Source organism: Saccoglossus kowalevskii, chromosome 7 (genome assembly GCF_978046115.1).
Source record: "Saccoglossus kowalevskii chromosome 7, keSacKowa6.1, whole genome shotgun sequence".
NCBI classification, from domain to species: Eukaryota; Metazoa; Hemichordata; class Enteropneusta; family Harrimaniidae; genus Saccoglossus; species Saccoglossus kowalevskii.
In genome coordinates this window covers 29,718,929-29,733,917 of record NC_140647.1, presented here as the reverse complement: position 1 = coordinate 29,733,917, position 14,989 = coordinate 29,718,929, and the positions used below count along the sequence as shown (strand labels likewise).

General features: G+C 33.1%; 1 protein-coding gene across 2 annotated transcripts in view; it reads right to left on the bottom strand.

Moving 5' to 3' along the window:
* The window catches only part of LOC102808242 (oxysterol-binding protein-related protein 11-like), a 52,172-nt gene that overhangs the window by 31,319 nt on the left and 5,864 nt on the right, over window positions 1-14,989 (bottom strand). For both annotated transcript variants that reach the window (XM_085501443.1, XM_085501444.1), the window contains exons 2-7: window positions 8,216-8,247; window positions 7,471-7,576; window positions 7,220-7,270; window positions 6,403-6,564; window positions 5,936-6,196; window positions 2,822-2,863 (exon numbers count right to left, since the gene is read on the bottom strand). In XM_085501443.1, coding sequence (XP_085357569.1) covers window positions 2,822-2,863; window positions 5,936-6,196; window positions 6,403-6,564; window positions 7,220-7,270; window positions 7,471-7,576; window positions 8,216-8,247 — 654 coding nt within the window. The remainder of the gene's footprint in view (window positions 1-2,821; window positions 2,864-5,935; window positions 6,197-6,402; window positions 6,565-7,219; window positions 7,271-7,470; window positions 7,577-8,215; window positions 8,248-14,989) is intronic.

Below are 14,989 nucleotides of genomic sequence, written 5' to 3'. Positions count from 1 at the left end.
GGAACACTACCTAGGAGGTTGTCTGGAACACGAAGGAGCATGACTGTGACACTTCAAATTAGTATTCATTATATACTGAATCTACTACATCAATGAAAACATTAAATCATCAGTCATCACATTATGCTGCAATTAATAATGTGTAAACCTACCAAAATCAGAAAAAAATCAAGATTCATCAAATACAGTGAAACCCTGAAATATCTAGACATCATTTTAGTGAATTTGGTCACAGGGTATTAAATAAAATAAAAATGCATATTGAAGTCATACACCATTAATTTTCCAGTCATCACTGGGACAACATTCCTGATTAACCTTTTCCACACTATTATCAATAATAATCATATTTCACGATACAAGCAGACCAGAACTTATTTCTTATTCTCAGTATTTCAATCAAAGACTCCAAGCAATACGAATTGAAAACAAATGAAAGAATCAGTCATGAGTGAATGTCAAAATGTTGGGCAGAAGAATGAGTAACAAAATTCTAACAACAAAAGAAATTTATAAGTAGGGGATTATTTATTTACTTATTTATAATTTTTAAAAGCACATTGTTCATAAAACAACAGCTTTCCAAACGCATAGCCACTGAATATAATGAACCCAATATTAACCAAAAAACATCTGTCAAAATTTGTCAATTATAAACTGACTCAGAAATATTGATTAAAAATGAACATAGTATTTAGTTAAGCAAACATTGAATAGATTATTCATACGCTTCAATAAGGGCATTGTATGATTCTATCTGAGAGTGATGCAAGGTGAAAAGGGATAATTTAAATATGACAGTATACACTGTATATTTCACCTTGTTGAAAAATCAACCACTGTCATTCAAGTACAGTAAGAATTATTATTAAAATTAATATTACAAGATATATATGAAAAATATGACAGTTAATAAATCTGCCGTGTAATTTATATAAGTTGAAGGAATCTCTCTCACAAGCAATATAAGTACTGTAAATGCATTAAATATTTGCTGGGTTTTAATTTCTCTATTTTTGCTGACAAGTAAAGTCCACTAAATTCACATGAAAATGTCAAACTACAACTTAAAACCCAGTGAATATGCATTTAATACCAGTATATAAAAATAGTGATATTAAATGGCAGTTAAAATATATACTTTTACAGTAATTTGAAACAAATAAACAATTTCTCTGTATGTTTAACCAAACGCAATGGTAAACCAATGTTCTCTCTAAACTGAAAACCACAGCAATTCAATAGAAACACCATATCGGTAATTTGAAATGAAACCATCAAAATAGAAAAAAAAAGACTTACATTGGCTATATGGTGATGGATGGACAACAAATTCTGTTATGAAATTATTTTATGAGTAAAAGGCACTCAACATGATTAATTGTAGCCTAGGGGGCTATACAAGAGCTCCCTAGTCACATTATTATTTGCAATACACACCCACGTTATATTAAACTTCATTTCAACAAGAATTCATTTTGTGGACAATTATCTTTTGACATATTTATAATAATTTGTGTCAAGCTACAACATGTGATGGCAACAGATCATGTTCCTGAAGCAATTCTAATCTGAGCCGAAGTACAGTATAGTCAATATATAATAAAAGAACACATTTTTTTTCCATTGATAAGTGAAATTTGCTAGATTAAATCCATGTGAACTTGTAGAATAACAACATATTAAACTCACTGTATTCCTGCCAAGTTCGGGAATTAAAACCCTGCTCAAAACATCTAAATAGTGAAATTAGGACATCCGTGAAAATACATGGTTTTATAGTATTAGCTAGTCAGGAACAAATATTATAACAGCGACAAATTCACTTGGTGTTTTTTACACCTCCATCAAAAAATTCATTATAATGATATGTCAACGAAATCCTAGATACATTCTGTGTTTTTGACAACCACATTTCAGGAATTTTGTGATTCACTGAAAGTAAAAATTTATAGAGGTGAAAACGTGACTGAGGTCCTAAAGACAGGGAGTTGAAGCAAATTTGAAGAAAAGTAGATTTCACCAAAACACCAACAGTTACGAATACCTAGCAGTGAAAATCAACTTCAGAAGAAACACATAAAGAACATCTAAAGAATGCCTAATTTGATCATTTACAGAATTGTGTCAGAAATCAGGGAACAGGTTCCGAAATTGGGTATGGAGAAAATATAATAATGAATTGAGACAATACATGTATGTATGTTATTGGCAGTCAGTGTAAGAAGAAATACCATGAAAAATAAGCATCCATTTTGAACACAACAGGCATCCACTCAAAGCATACAAAATTTCATACAAAAGATATAGAGGGCGCTGTTACTGAAAATTAGTAAATGAACCTATTGTAGGGGAAATCGAGGGCGCTATTTGTTCAAGACAGAATACTGGTAAATAACAAGCAATTGTAGAATGTCAATCTATTATACAACATCCATTCATCTATTGTGAAAACGATTTTTGTCCTTCTTTCTACATGGACTTAATTATATTGAAGACCTCCATAAAACCAACAAATCGTTCAGCCCTAAGTGTTTTATTTTTGACAGGTTTTATCATGCAACAGGCAAGGCCTGACATGCAGGCTAGATGTCAATCACTGATTCCTAGTATTTAACTGCATACAGTGTATTCAGATAGGAATCAAGAAGATATGAAAAGAAAATTGACAATATTTAATAGTGTATCTTTAATGAAACCACTTCTTGGCCCAGGTTGTCCCTAGAATTCAAAATGGGGAGGGGGGGCTATAATTCAGGCTTAACACAATTCCAGATGAAATTTACTCTATTTTCAGGATGAACTTGAGTTTGATACTTACATGATCCAGCGCATTGATATGATGTCCTGAATGTGGAAGCCCCTACAACAAAACATATCAATAATTCAGGCAACTAAGATTTCATGTCGAATGACTCTCATTGTATAAAATTGAAAAGGTGAGTAGGCATTTTTTTTTGCTTACAGTCAAACCTGTATACAGTGACCACCAGTGTTCCCTCTAAGCTCATTGCCCTGTATACAGTGACCACCAGTGTTCCCTCTAAGCTCATTGCCCTGTATACAGTGAACACCAGTGTTTCCTCTAAGCCCTGTATATAGTGACCACCATTGTTCCTTCTAAGCTCATTGCCCTGTATACAGTGAACACCAGTGTTCCCTCTAAGCTCATTGCCCTGTATACAGTGAACACCAGTGTTTCCTCTAAGCCCTGTATATAGTGACCACCATTGTTCCTTCTAAGCTCATTGCCCTGTATACAGTGAACACCAGTGTTCCCTCTAAGCTCATTGCCCTATATACAGTGAACACCAGTGTTCCCTCTAAGCTCATTGCCCTATATACAGTGAACACCAGTGTTCCCTCTAAGCTCATTGCCCTGTATACAGTGAACACCAGTGTCCCCTCTAAGCTCATTGCCCTGCATACAGTAACCACCAATGCTTCCTCTCAGCACATTTTGTTGACTTGTTTTCCAAATTTCCAACGTTGAAAATGGTGGGCAATTGAACAAAGACGATGGAATGTCTAAATATTTGTGCAAGCCGTGTTTTAGTAAACTGACAAAACTGTCAAAACTAATAATATACTGACCTGCCTGACCCAGTCTTCATTGCAACAAAAACATCATTTCCCTCACATACAGCATTTTTCACAGGAAAAAAGCTAACGATGCATTCATTTCTATATTCCACCATTTTAAATTCACCAAGTAATGTGTCGTTTCTATCATGAGTTCTGATGCAAATGAGCCGAGGTGAATCTTATAATCGTTTGAGAGCGTGCAACATACAGTAAATCGTGGTGAAATCTGCCAAGGGTTAATGTTGAGGCTTTGGTCGAATAAATGGTCTGTGGCTGGCATGGACACAGTGTATGGCTCCAAAACAGTATTCAATGACACAAAATGACCACCAGTCAGTCATTTCAATCTGATCTGAAAGACAAAGTTCTGTGGTCCAAGGTCCCATTATCTCAAATGTATGAAATGCATCCATGCATGACTAAGGAACAGTTGGGGAATGACAGAAATGCATGATTTACATAAATTTTATCACTAAAATAACCACTATTCAGCCAATTCAATTCTTCAATTCAATTCAATTTGATTATGAATGTATGGCATGATGTACAGTGTATGTGTGAAGTTTGCTCAGGGTACAATATATATGTATTTCAGAGACAATACTGAAACAGCATTGGTTAAAACAAAATGGTCGCCAGTCGATCAATTTAAATGCAATTTAGGGAAAAATTATGTAAATCTAATAACAGAGGTGAAATTGTATAAAGTCCCCATACTAACACTACATGAACATACAATAGGGAATAAAAACCTTGGGTGGTCGTTATACACAGGTTTGACTGAAACCTTGGGTGGTTGTTATACACAGGTTTGATCGAAACCTTGGGTGGTTGTCACACATGTACACAGGTTTGATCTAAACCTTATGTGGTTGTTATACACATATTTGATAGAAACTTTGGGTGGTTGTTATACACAAGTTTGACTGAAACCTTGGGTGGTTGTTATACACAGGTTTGATTGAAACCTTGGATGGTTGTTATACACAGGTTTGACTGAAACCTTGGGTGGTTGTTATACACAGGTTTGACTGAAACCTTGGGTGGTTGTTATACACAGGTTTGATCGAAACCTTGGGTGGTTGTTATACACATATTTGATAGAAACTTTGGGTGGTTGTTATACACAAGTTTGACTGAAACCTTGGGTGGTTGTTATGCACAGGTTTGACTGAAACCTTAGGGTGGTCATTTTTCACAGGTTTGACTGAAAAATTGGGAGGTTGTTATACACAGGTTTGATTGAAACCTTGGGTGGTTGTTATACACAGGTGTGATCTAAACCTTGGGTGGTTGTTATACACAGATTTGATAGAAACTTTGGGTGGTTGTTATACACAGGTTTGACTGAAACCTTAGGGTGGTCATTTTCCACAGGTTTGACTGAAAACTTGGGTGGTCGTTATACACAAGTTTGACTGAAACCTTGGGTGGTTGTTATACACAGGTTTGACTGAAACCTTGGGTGGTAGTTATACACAGGTTTGACTGAAACCATGGGTGGTCGTTATATACAGGTTTGACTGAAACCATGGATGGTCATTATACACAGGTTTAACTGTAATCTTGGGTGATCGTTATTCACAGGTACAGTACAGTTCTCGCGAAAGCTTTGGCTTCGGTTCAGCATCAGCTTTGTGTCAGCATCGCATCATTATGGCACTGGTATGGCTTCATCATCACATCAATGATGCGACATTAAAAAGTTATCGCTACGCTTCATTGTGGCTTCATTATGGCTACAATGTGGCATCAGTATCGCTTCATCGAACTGACTTTATTTTGAAAATTGGATGTCAAATTTTACCAGACCGACGCCACCACAACCATCTAATCATATTTAGAAATGTACGCACTTATTTTAGAACTTTGTATCGAGATGACTGTCGACAACGCAGAGGCACCAAGTGGCGTACGTGTGTTTTGCATGTATTAGTAGTGCGGTCATGGGATTGAATTCGGCTAAAACTAAACAAACACAAAAAAATAACACCGAAATAAGGAATCTGAATCTGTTCTCTTACCAGCAAATAAAATGAACAAAAATAAGGTAATTTTATAACAAGAATAGTTTAATTTTGTATATAGCAAGTTGTGCTGTATCTGAACGACAATTACATCATGTCACCTTGCTGATTGCAATGTACTTCACAAAGTTTTTAGTGCCCAATACTCACAACACTAAAATAATTAAACATTTTAAAATGTCATGTTGTGTAAGCAAACAGTTGCATGGTTGTAGAAATGTATACTGACTTTAAAATATGATATCACATTGGTACATGTATAAATATGATGACCCACGATTTGTTCTTAAATTAATAGTTGCAAATCAAAATAAAGCACATACTTCAATATTCTCAGCTAATCCTCTTTGTAATTCATCCATATTATTCAACGCCTCTTTAACATTCTTGAACGGATCGTCCCTCTGTAATGAATGCGAAGATTTGTGTTTTGATCGCCTTCTTTGTACCGGAGTTCCAGCTGGTGATGGCTTGCTTCCCAAGCTTCCAGAACTGTGTCTTCTCGTGTCTACGGGTGCGGTGACTAATGGCCCAACATCATTGTAGGAACTAGCGGGGCGAGTTGGTTGCAATCTGGATGTAGTCTAGTGAAGATAAAAAAAAAGTTAGAACCAAGTCTGAATAGTACAAAGTCAATCTTGAACGAATAATTCCTTTGGTTATTCAGTACGACATTTGCAAAAAACTGAAAATCATTTTGAACATGACAAAAAAACAATAGAATACAATATAAAATGAATTAAGATCACTGAACACTATAGTGCAGTATACTGGGTATGATGTGGTTTACCTGTGCCATGCGTTCTGTATGGTACTGGGTAACTGCTCTCAATTTGTTCACCCAGTGTTGTCTCTCCTTTGCATCGGAAGCCCTCAGTCGATATATTTCACCATTAGCTGCATTCACAGAGAATGTCTGCGAGTCCTCATCACTGGGAGATATGACAGCACCCTGACAAATGAAACAAGTATTTAGATAAGCAGCCTCTCGGCTGAAATAGCTCCGCTGTTAGAAATGAAAAGATCTGAGTGAGGTCTACCTGAGGTACCTATATGTATAGTATCAAAGCAATCAGACTTGCTGTTTTCAACAAGAAGTCAAAAATGTCATTTATCAACAAAACTATTTATCAAAATTAGAAGATTAAAGATATCGTCACGAAATGAACAGAAAAGGCCCAAGGCACATTTACCGGTACACCAATTATCAAAGCAATAAAAATTGTTGTTTACAAGAAGAAGTTGAAAAAGTAAAAAGTTGACGGACAATCAATGTCAATTATATGATAAGCTCAGCTCAACAAAATTGACAGCAGCACTAGAAAAAAATAAACTTATAGGTAATGAGTATGAGCATGTGTATACATGTAGTAATTTTTCTGCACTTTTTCCTTACATTCTTCAATATTTCTGGAATGAACACTAATTTTGGAGCTAGCAGACAAAATTTCAATCAATTTTAATTTTTCATTCAAAGTAATTTGTCTATTTTTGTCCAAATCTTCTGAAGGAAAGTGCAGACTATAACTATTTTGTGAATTTGTGATTAACAAGAGGATGGTGAAAAGGTCAACACAGAACAGTTTATTATAGACAGTGTGACTTACCCCCAAATGAACAGAACCTCTAGCTCTGTGTTTTTTGTTTTCTTCATGATTCTGAAATTAACGTATAATTTTATTATTTTTTGGCAATGATTTTATCACATACATGTACATGTAGCATGAATCAAACAGACATGATTATTATCAATCAAATGTTCACATTGAGATTGAGCTTAAAAAAAAAACTACCATAACCATTAAAACTACCATAGGAAAAAAACTCATCCAAGGTAAGGAATGATGCCAAAACTCACCACGTAATACTCCAATACCCCAGACTCAGGATCCAATACAAACCACCTATGTTGCCAGCCTTTCATAACATTTGTATATTTATTTAATTGGCCCTGTAATGGTGTTCTACAAAAAATAATTAAAAACCAAGCATTAATAACGTACATTTTTGCATCAGTACACTGTATTACTATATCTGCACGATAAAAAAAAAAATGTTCACTGCCACTCAATTTTGAAAGTCGCATGCAGGAATTCTCATGTGAGAGCATGTTATATAGACAATGTATTAACATAGGACAAACTACAAAAACTGCCATATCTTTACAAATAGATTCATAGCCCTTCTTTTTATTTGTTTTGTATTAGTTAGACACATTGTTTCAGTATTTCAAAAAATCCAAAGAAATTTTTTTTAAATGAATTAATCATGTCTGATCTTTTTCCCCATTGGGTCCCATGTTTTAACTTTACTATCTGAGTAATATTACGTTTCATGACATTTTGTTCTAATGAATACCTTTCAAATTGGCAAATTGTAAAGGTTACTAGCACCACAAATTAAACAGTTTTAAAGATTTAACATTTCAAGAAACAAAGGCAAGATACTATTTATCAGATCAATCAATAAATTCTGAGGGAGAGATAGTTGATACAGTAAGGACATGATTAAACATCCAAATTGGGGATAAATTTATTGACTAAATTATTTCCACTTGATATTTTAAAGCCATGTACCGGTACCTACTTTTCATCTTATCTTACCTTAAAAAATTGTCTTCTTCTTGATCAATCTCCTGATGGAATTAAAAAGAGACGAAATGAATAAAATAAAAATTACATGTACATGTATATGAACATAACTAAAGAAATAAATTTCAAGTTAGTGTAAGGGATTGTGCATGTTGAACGGGGGAGGGCTGCTGCTCAGATATACAGAATAATATTGGTTGAGTCCAAAAAGTTACGAACAAGGGAGAAAGGCTGGGGATGGAGGCATACGATCACTCATCATAAACGAGCAGCTCATACTCAACAAACGTGACACATTCAAACTTTTTAAACGAATCACTGAAATAAAAAGTCATAATCTGAAATTCAGGGTTCTTCATCAAGAAATACAGCATTCATTTAGAAATATAACAATGTTGTAAATTCATATGCAAGTGCTGGTAATAAACATATGATGTTTATTTACTGTGAATGCATTAATTATTAACTGAATTATAATTTCGTTATTTTCATTGATAAGTAAAAGCCGCTAAATTAAATCTACGAGAACATGTAAAATAAAAATCAATCTCATTGTTTTCCTGACAAATTTGTGAAACTAAAACACAGTGAATATGCCCAAAACATGAAAAATGGTGAAATTAAATGTGAGTGAAAGTAAATGGTTTACAGTATAAGATTTGAATGCTGAGACTGAGGAAAACCATATTTTGCAGACTTTTTTACCGTTTAGTTAAGTTACACTGCCGCATTTCAAGCAATAATGTACATGTACAACACACTCGGCCACAAAGGCATATTATACGCACATCATACCGCAATAAAGAAAATTAGCAAATTCACTGTGCCCTTTCATATGCAGTATCATAGACAGAAATTTACCACAACTCTCAAGAATGTGTTGGACATTTCACTGCACAGACATACTCGACGTTCTTCTGTTTTTAATGCCATGCAAATAAAGACATGAAATATATATTTTTTCTAAATATAATTGTTTTTGTATTAAAACAAGGCAGCAAGACATACATCTGTGTTATCAATGGACAAAATGCATGCTATGATTTACTGTGAATGCGAAAAAGCAAGAAGCACCATTAATATCAAAATGTTGCCTTTTTCATTGATCTCATTAAGAATTTTCATTTTTTAATTCAATTTTAAGTTGCCATAGTGATGAGTATATCATTTAAATAAACAGCAATAACGTTAAAAATGTGAGCTTCAAGTTTGATTTAGAGATTGTGATGTAGATCAAAAATCAAACTTGCACACTTTAGAAACTGACATCCAAATTATGCAATGAATACTTTATGAATAAAGCACATCATTTACTATAAATAAATATATTTTTCAGGCAACGCTTTGCATTATGGTATGATTATTAATGATGTTGATGACCAACCAACTGCATGTATGAATCAAGGGGCATGTATCCGTGGCAAGTCTGAAAAAAATGAAGAGAAAAGAAAGAAAAGAACATAGTTAAAGTCTGTTCACCTTGCCCTTTGTTTGTTTGCTTTGAAAGTGTAACAGATCTTGTCACATAATTTTCCCTGTATTTCATCAGGGACAAACCCAAAATCATGAAATGAACAAACTTGGGAAGATACAATGTCATTACTCAAAGACTAATATATAGGACCTTTGAATAATGAAATCAAAGAAAGCTATAGGAAAGAACTCCTATGTGCTTAGAGTATTGGAGACACATTAGCCTATCAAACAAGAAGCCTGGCAACTAACATTTTTCTGCTATTTGAGATTAAAACCATGAAATATCAGTGGAAAGGCCAGAAATTGACTAGATATTATGCAAATTAGGTAATTAATATGCAAGGTTTTAACCAAAACCTAATCAAATCTGTGCATTAACCCAGAGCATACATAAAGTATCTTCAAAAACCAACATATAGTGCTTGAGATATCAGTGAAACAGACGGACACACACACATACATGTACACACATACATTTTTTTGTACAGACGCACTAATTGCAAAGACTCCCATTGTGCACTTCACACAGAGAAGTAAACGATTGTTAGATTGTAATTGTTAGTCAAGAAAGCCCTGCTATCATGCATTATACAGAATTCAATAGCAATAACAAGCTGTCAGTCATTATTGATTTAAAAAAATCAAAAACAATATTAATATTCACTAAATATAGAGAATTGAAGATACAGTGCATTGAAATATTAGAGAAACTTGCAAAGATACTGAATCTGATCACAAGAAATATTCACACTATTTTTTGTACCAACTGTCTGTGAAAGTACATCTGTATGAAATACATTTAGTAACGCGCCAATGAAACCGGACCAGGTACATCAGAGAAATAGTTCATGACATGTTGAAATAAATGTGCATATCATGAACACCATTATGTCTTGTCTCTGTACCTACATAGGTCAAAAAAAGTCAAGATATATATGGTTATGGTTAAGACACAAAAATGAGACTCACATGGCCACCAGTTGGCCATTTTGAATTATATCACAAAACAAGTATCCATTATGTGTATTAAATGTTTATATCATCTTTAAACAAAATCGGCCAAGACATGATTGCTAGTAAGAGATTAATCAAAATTAGAGATTTTAAGATACCATCATGAAATGAATATGAAGAATATATTTAGACCCTACCATACATAGATCTCAAAGCCAGTATCGTATAGCTACAACATTGATCACAAGGTATAACTGCAATTACCGGTACATGTATTCTACGTCATTAGTACACCAAATCTGTTATAGGTGTTTGACAAACTAATCAATTACAATCATAAAAGGGTTGTCATGGATACCATCAGATGCGGCTAACAGTAATACACTTCCAACATAGAAATCCACTAAATTATGAGTTTCAGCTACATGTACATGTATATTTTGACAGATTTCTAATTTTAAATGGGCACTAGAAAAAGGTTTAACACTATATGTGTATGTAAGTGGGAATCGGAAAGTCATTGTTTCCATAGAAACTAGTTTGGATATCATCCCCTATTTGCTCTTTGTCATTTATTTCATGGAAATTTGCACTCAGCAATAATCTGTGATTTATAACATTTTCTGTATCTTATTTTTAGATACATGTATCTACGTTGGCATGACACTGGGAATATGTACATTTGCATATGAATATATTTGCAAATCTTTGGAGACTAGAAGTTAAAATCTCATCTGAACAAGCATTTTGAAATGCATAATCCCTGTTGTGTATTGAATATCAAAGACTATAAGTAATCCTGTAATATATACAAAACAATTATCAGTCTTTCCAACGATGTTGGTTCCTTATAAAAAATATTACCGGTAATTGTAGTTCAATTCCTATTTTCACTGGTGCAAAACTTGGAGATTTGTTCTGACTAACCAAATTGTTGAAAATTGCGTTTTGTGATATTAAGACGATTTACAGTAATTACATATTTGTGTTAAATGAAGGCTTAATTAAAAAATGGAAGCAATAATCACAAAATTAACAAATCTGACTACATATAAAATACCAAATCAATCAGGCTAGCCGTTTTTCAAGAAGAAGTGGAAAATAAGACATCACTTTTGTAAAACAGTTTACTCTCACCAAATCTACTAAAGCTACCATTTACACAAAAAGTAACAAAATTATCATAACAAAAAATGAAAACATCCAATAAAGGTGTATTCCTTTGAAAACATATTGCTACAATTATAACCTACAGCTCCCTCAAATATTATTACATCAACCTTATTACACATCTGTGCTCTAATTTTGCAGTATTGCACTGGGTATTTTCATCCTACCATATTAAAAAAATCCAAATTCCAAATATGGAGTGATTGCGTGAGTGAGCATCCTCTAGTAATAAAAACAAACATGGCAGCCCCCACTAAATCTGTTATAAGCGTTTTGGATTTCGGCATTCCCATGATGTATTCCTGGGAGGAAAAGATGTATAATAGCAAGGTTATTATGAGGATATCGCAAAGTATGCACTCAGACAGTACGCGGTCGCATCGACCACCACTGCACGACAGCCGATACTTCCGCTGTACTGTCTTTGTGCATACATTGCGGTATACTCGTAATAACCTCATAATATTAATCTGCAGGTCGCTCAATTAAAATTACATATACATGAATTGAATTAATATTCATGAACTTAAAATTCCCCAAGGATTACAATAATAAATGTATATCTTTAGAGCATAATTTGGTAACGAATATTACTGGAAAAAATTTGGGCAGGAAAAACAACAAAATTTGGCAATAAAAATATTTCATACTGCACAATCGAAATATATTGGAGACAAACTAATATCTTTAAAACAACAACAATTCCATGATTCTTGTTGTTTCACTGATTCTTTAACCCCCAGATCATAAAATGTAACCTGTCCTCATAGGTTAAAGAGGAGGCAAGCAAACATGAAATTATGGTATGCTCTATGATGATTTTACATGTGTACACACATGTAGGGTCACGACTTTATTTTTTCACACTCAACAGGACACAAACTGCCAATTATTGTTCTATGAGAATTTCTCAAAAAATAGTAGCCTTACTCGAAAACTACTACAAATAGGAATTGACCCAAAAAATTTGCATTTTTTTCTACAATCATGAATCACAATTTTATAAAACTGTATGAGAGGCAGTTAATTATTGACCATTATTTATTTAAATTCACATCTACTGGTATATAGCTATGATCATTACTATAGACTACCAGTTTTCAAATCTGATTGTTCTATGTATAGGTTATAAAATGACGACTCTAAAACCATGTATAAATAAATGGCTTGTCATTTTATAACCAGCTTCTAACATGGCAACAATTTGCAACAATTTATTCAAATTTAGTTTGTTTTATGTTGTACAGTTTACTTCTAAAATGGCAACAATTTATTCAATTTTATTTTTGTTTTCAAGATGAGCTGACAAAGCCATCTTCTAACTAACTTCTCTCAATTTATACAAGGAATATAAATCGTGAATCCGACGATCTGATTGGTGGATTGGTTAGAATTCAAGTTTTGATTTTGAAATGCACATGTACATTTGTATATATTATACTGTATTTGAGCCATGTCAAACAGAAGTTCATATAACAGTTTTATTTTTTTATATTGGATTATGAAAATAAGACATTTCCATAATAGACACACATTTACATTTTAAATGTACATGTACATGCAACTCATAAAGCAAACACAGTATTATCGCTACTCTAACACCTTAACAATGTTAATTGCTTTCCTTTCCCAAATTTGAATTGAATATTAAATTTGTAAAAACAAAATAACTTTTAGTAGAACATCATATTTTCTTGACCACATTTAGGTGCAATATTATATACAGATTTTTCTTTATATACATTTTTAAATTTTTTTTTTCAATATTTGTATTTGTAATGAAAATTGAAAAAAGTAGACTGTGGCCTTCAAAGCACTAAAGGAATGAACGCAGAAATATATTTATTAGTTCTTGAAGCCCCTGTATTTTTATATCATTCTCTTCTTACAGTTTTGTAAGACGAGAACATTTTTGTCTCAAATTAAAAAATTCAGAACCAAATGAACAAATCAAAAAGGCAAACAAAAATATTTGCTTTAAAATAGAGAATTGAAGTTTTTTATTTGAAAGAGGTTTCAGCTCATTTTCTTCATAAAATATTTACTATTTTCACTGAGTTTTCCACTCCAATGTACTGCCAATTACACAGCAACAAATTCAATCACAATAAATCTAGCTTTTGCAGCCATAAAAAAAAAAAAAAAAAAATTATTCCAAAATACACCATTATGTCACTCGGTTTTTTAGTATGCTTGTGATTTGAGATGAAGCTCATTAATATTTTGTGGGAAGAAATATTATACGTTCAGTAAAACTACTATGAGAAGCACTGCAATTACCATATTTTCTCCATTAGAAGCTCAACTCTAAAAGAGGTGTATGTGAGCTAATGAAATTTTGTTTTAGTGAAATTTTAATGACATATATACCAATTCATAATTTAACAGGTCATTTAAATAAGAATAAATATGGTAGCTACACATGACAGTTGTTGTAGTATCGATGCAAGGATTGAAACGAATTAATCATGAACGGTATCCTAAACTTTCAAGAGGCAAATGGAGTTTCACCCTGTACTGATCGATAGAAACAAATATAAAATATGCTGTATCTCATTTACCACTCGACAGAGGAATCAGGAAATTGTTAAAGTGTATTATTCATTTACCACATGACTGACAAGTATAAGTCGAGTTGCTGTACTCATGGCCTTAGTAACCAAACATGATATCTACCATGGTACAACTGACAAATACTATATTATGCAATTGAGTGCAGTTTCTCAGCAGTAAAATGGTTAGGGTGTGATACAATCAAGCCAAGTTTTAGAGGTCTATTTTTATTTCTAAAGTGTCAGTCACCATTAATAAAATGACTACATGTACATGGATCTGTAGATACAATCGCTAATTATTAGCTATATTTGTTTGGCAATTTTTTTTTTTAACGATAATGATATACCTTGCAGAGATCTCCCCATGGCATGGTAGAGTAAGGGTTCCAAACTGTTAAATTTTGGATAAACAATAGAACCAATTTAGCATTACAATAAATATAACTCATTAACATATTCTATTGTTATGCAAGTTGGCCAATAATGTATGTAATTATACTGGGAAGAACACGTCTGCCATGATTCATTTTCTTGTCATGACTTTCAAAGCATGCGAGTGACATATTGCCATGTTAGTGACTCTCACATGCACACTGAAAGCAATATTGAAAATTATCATAGTACTAACAGT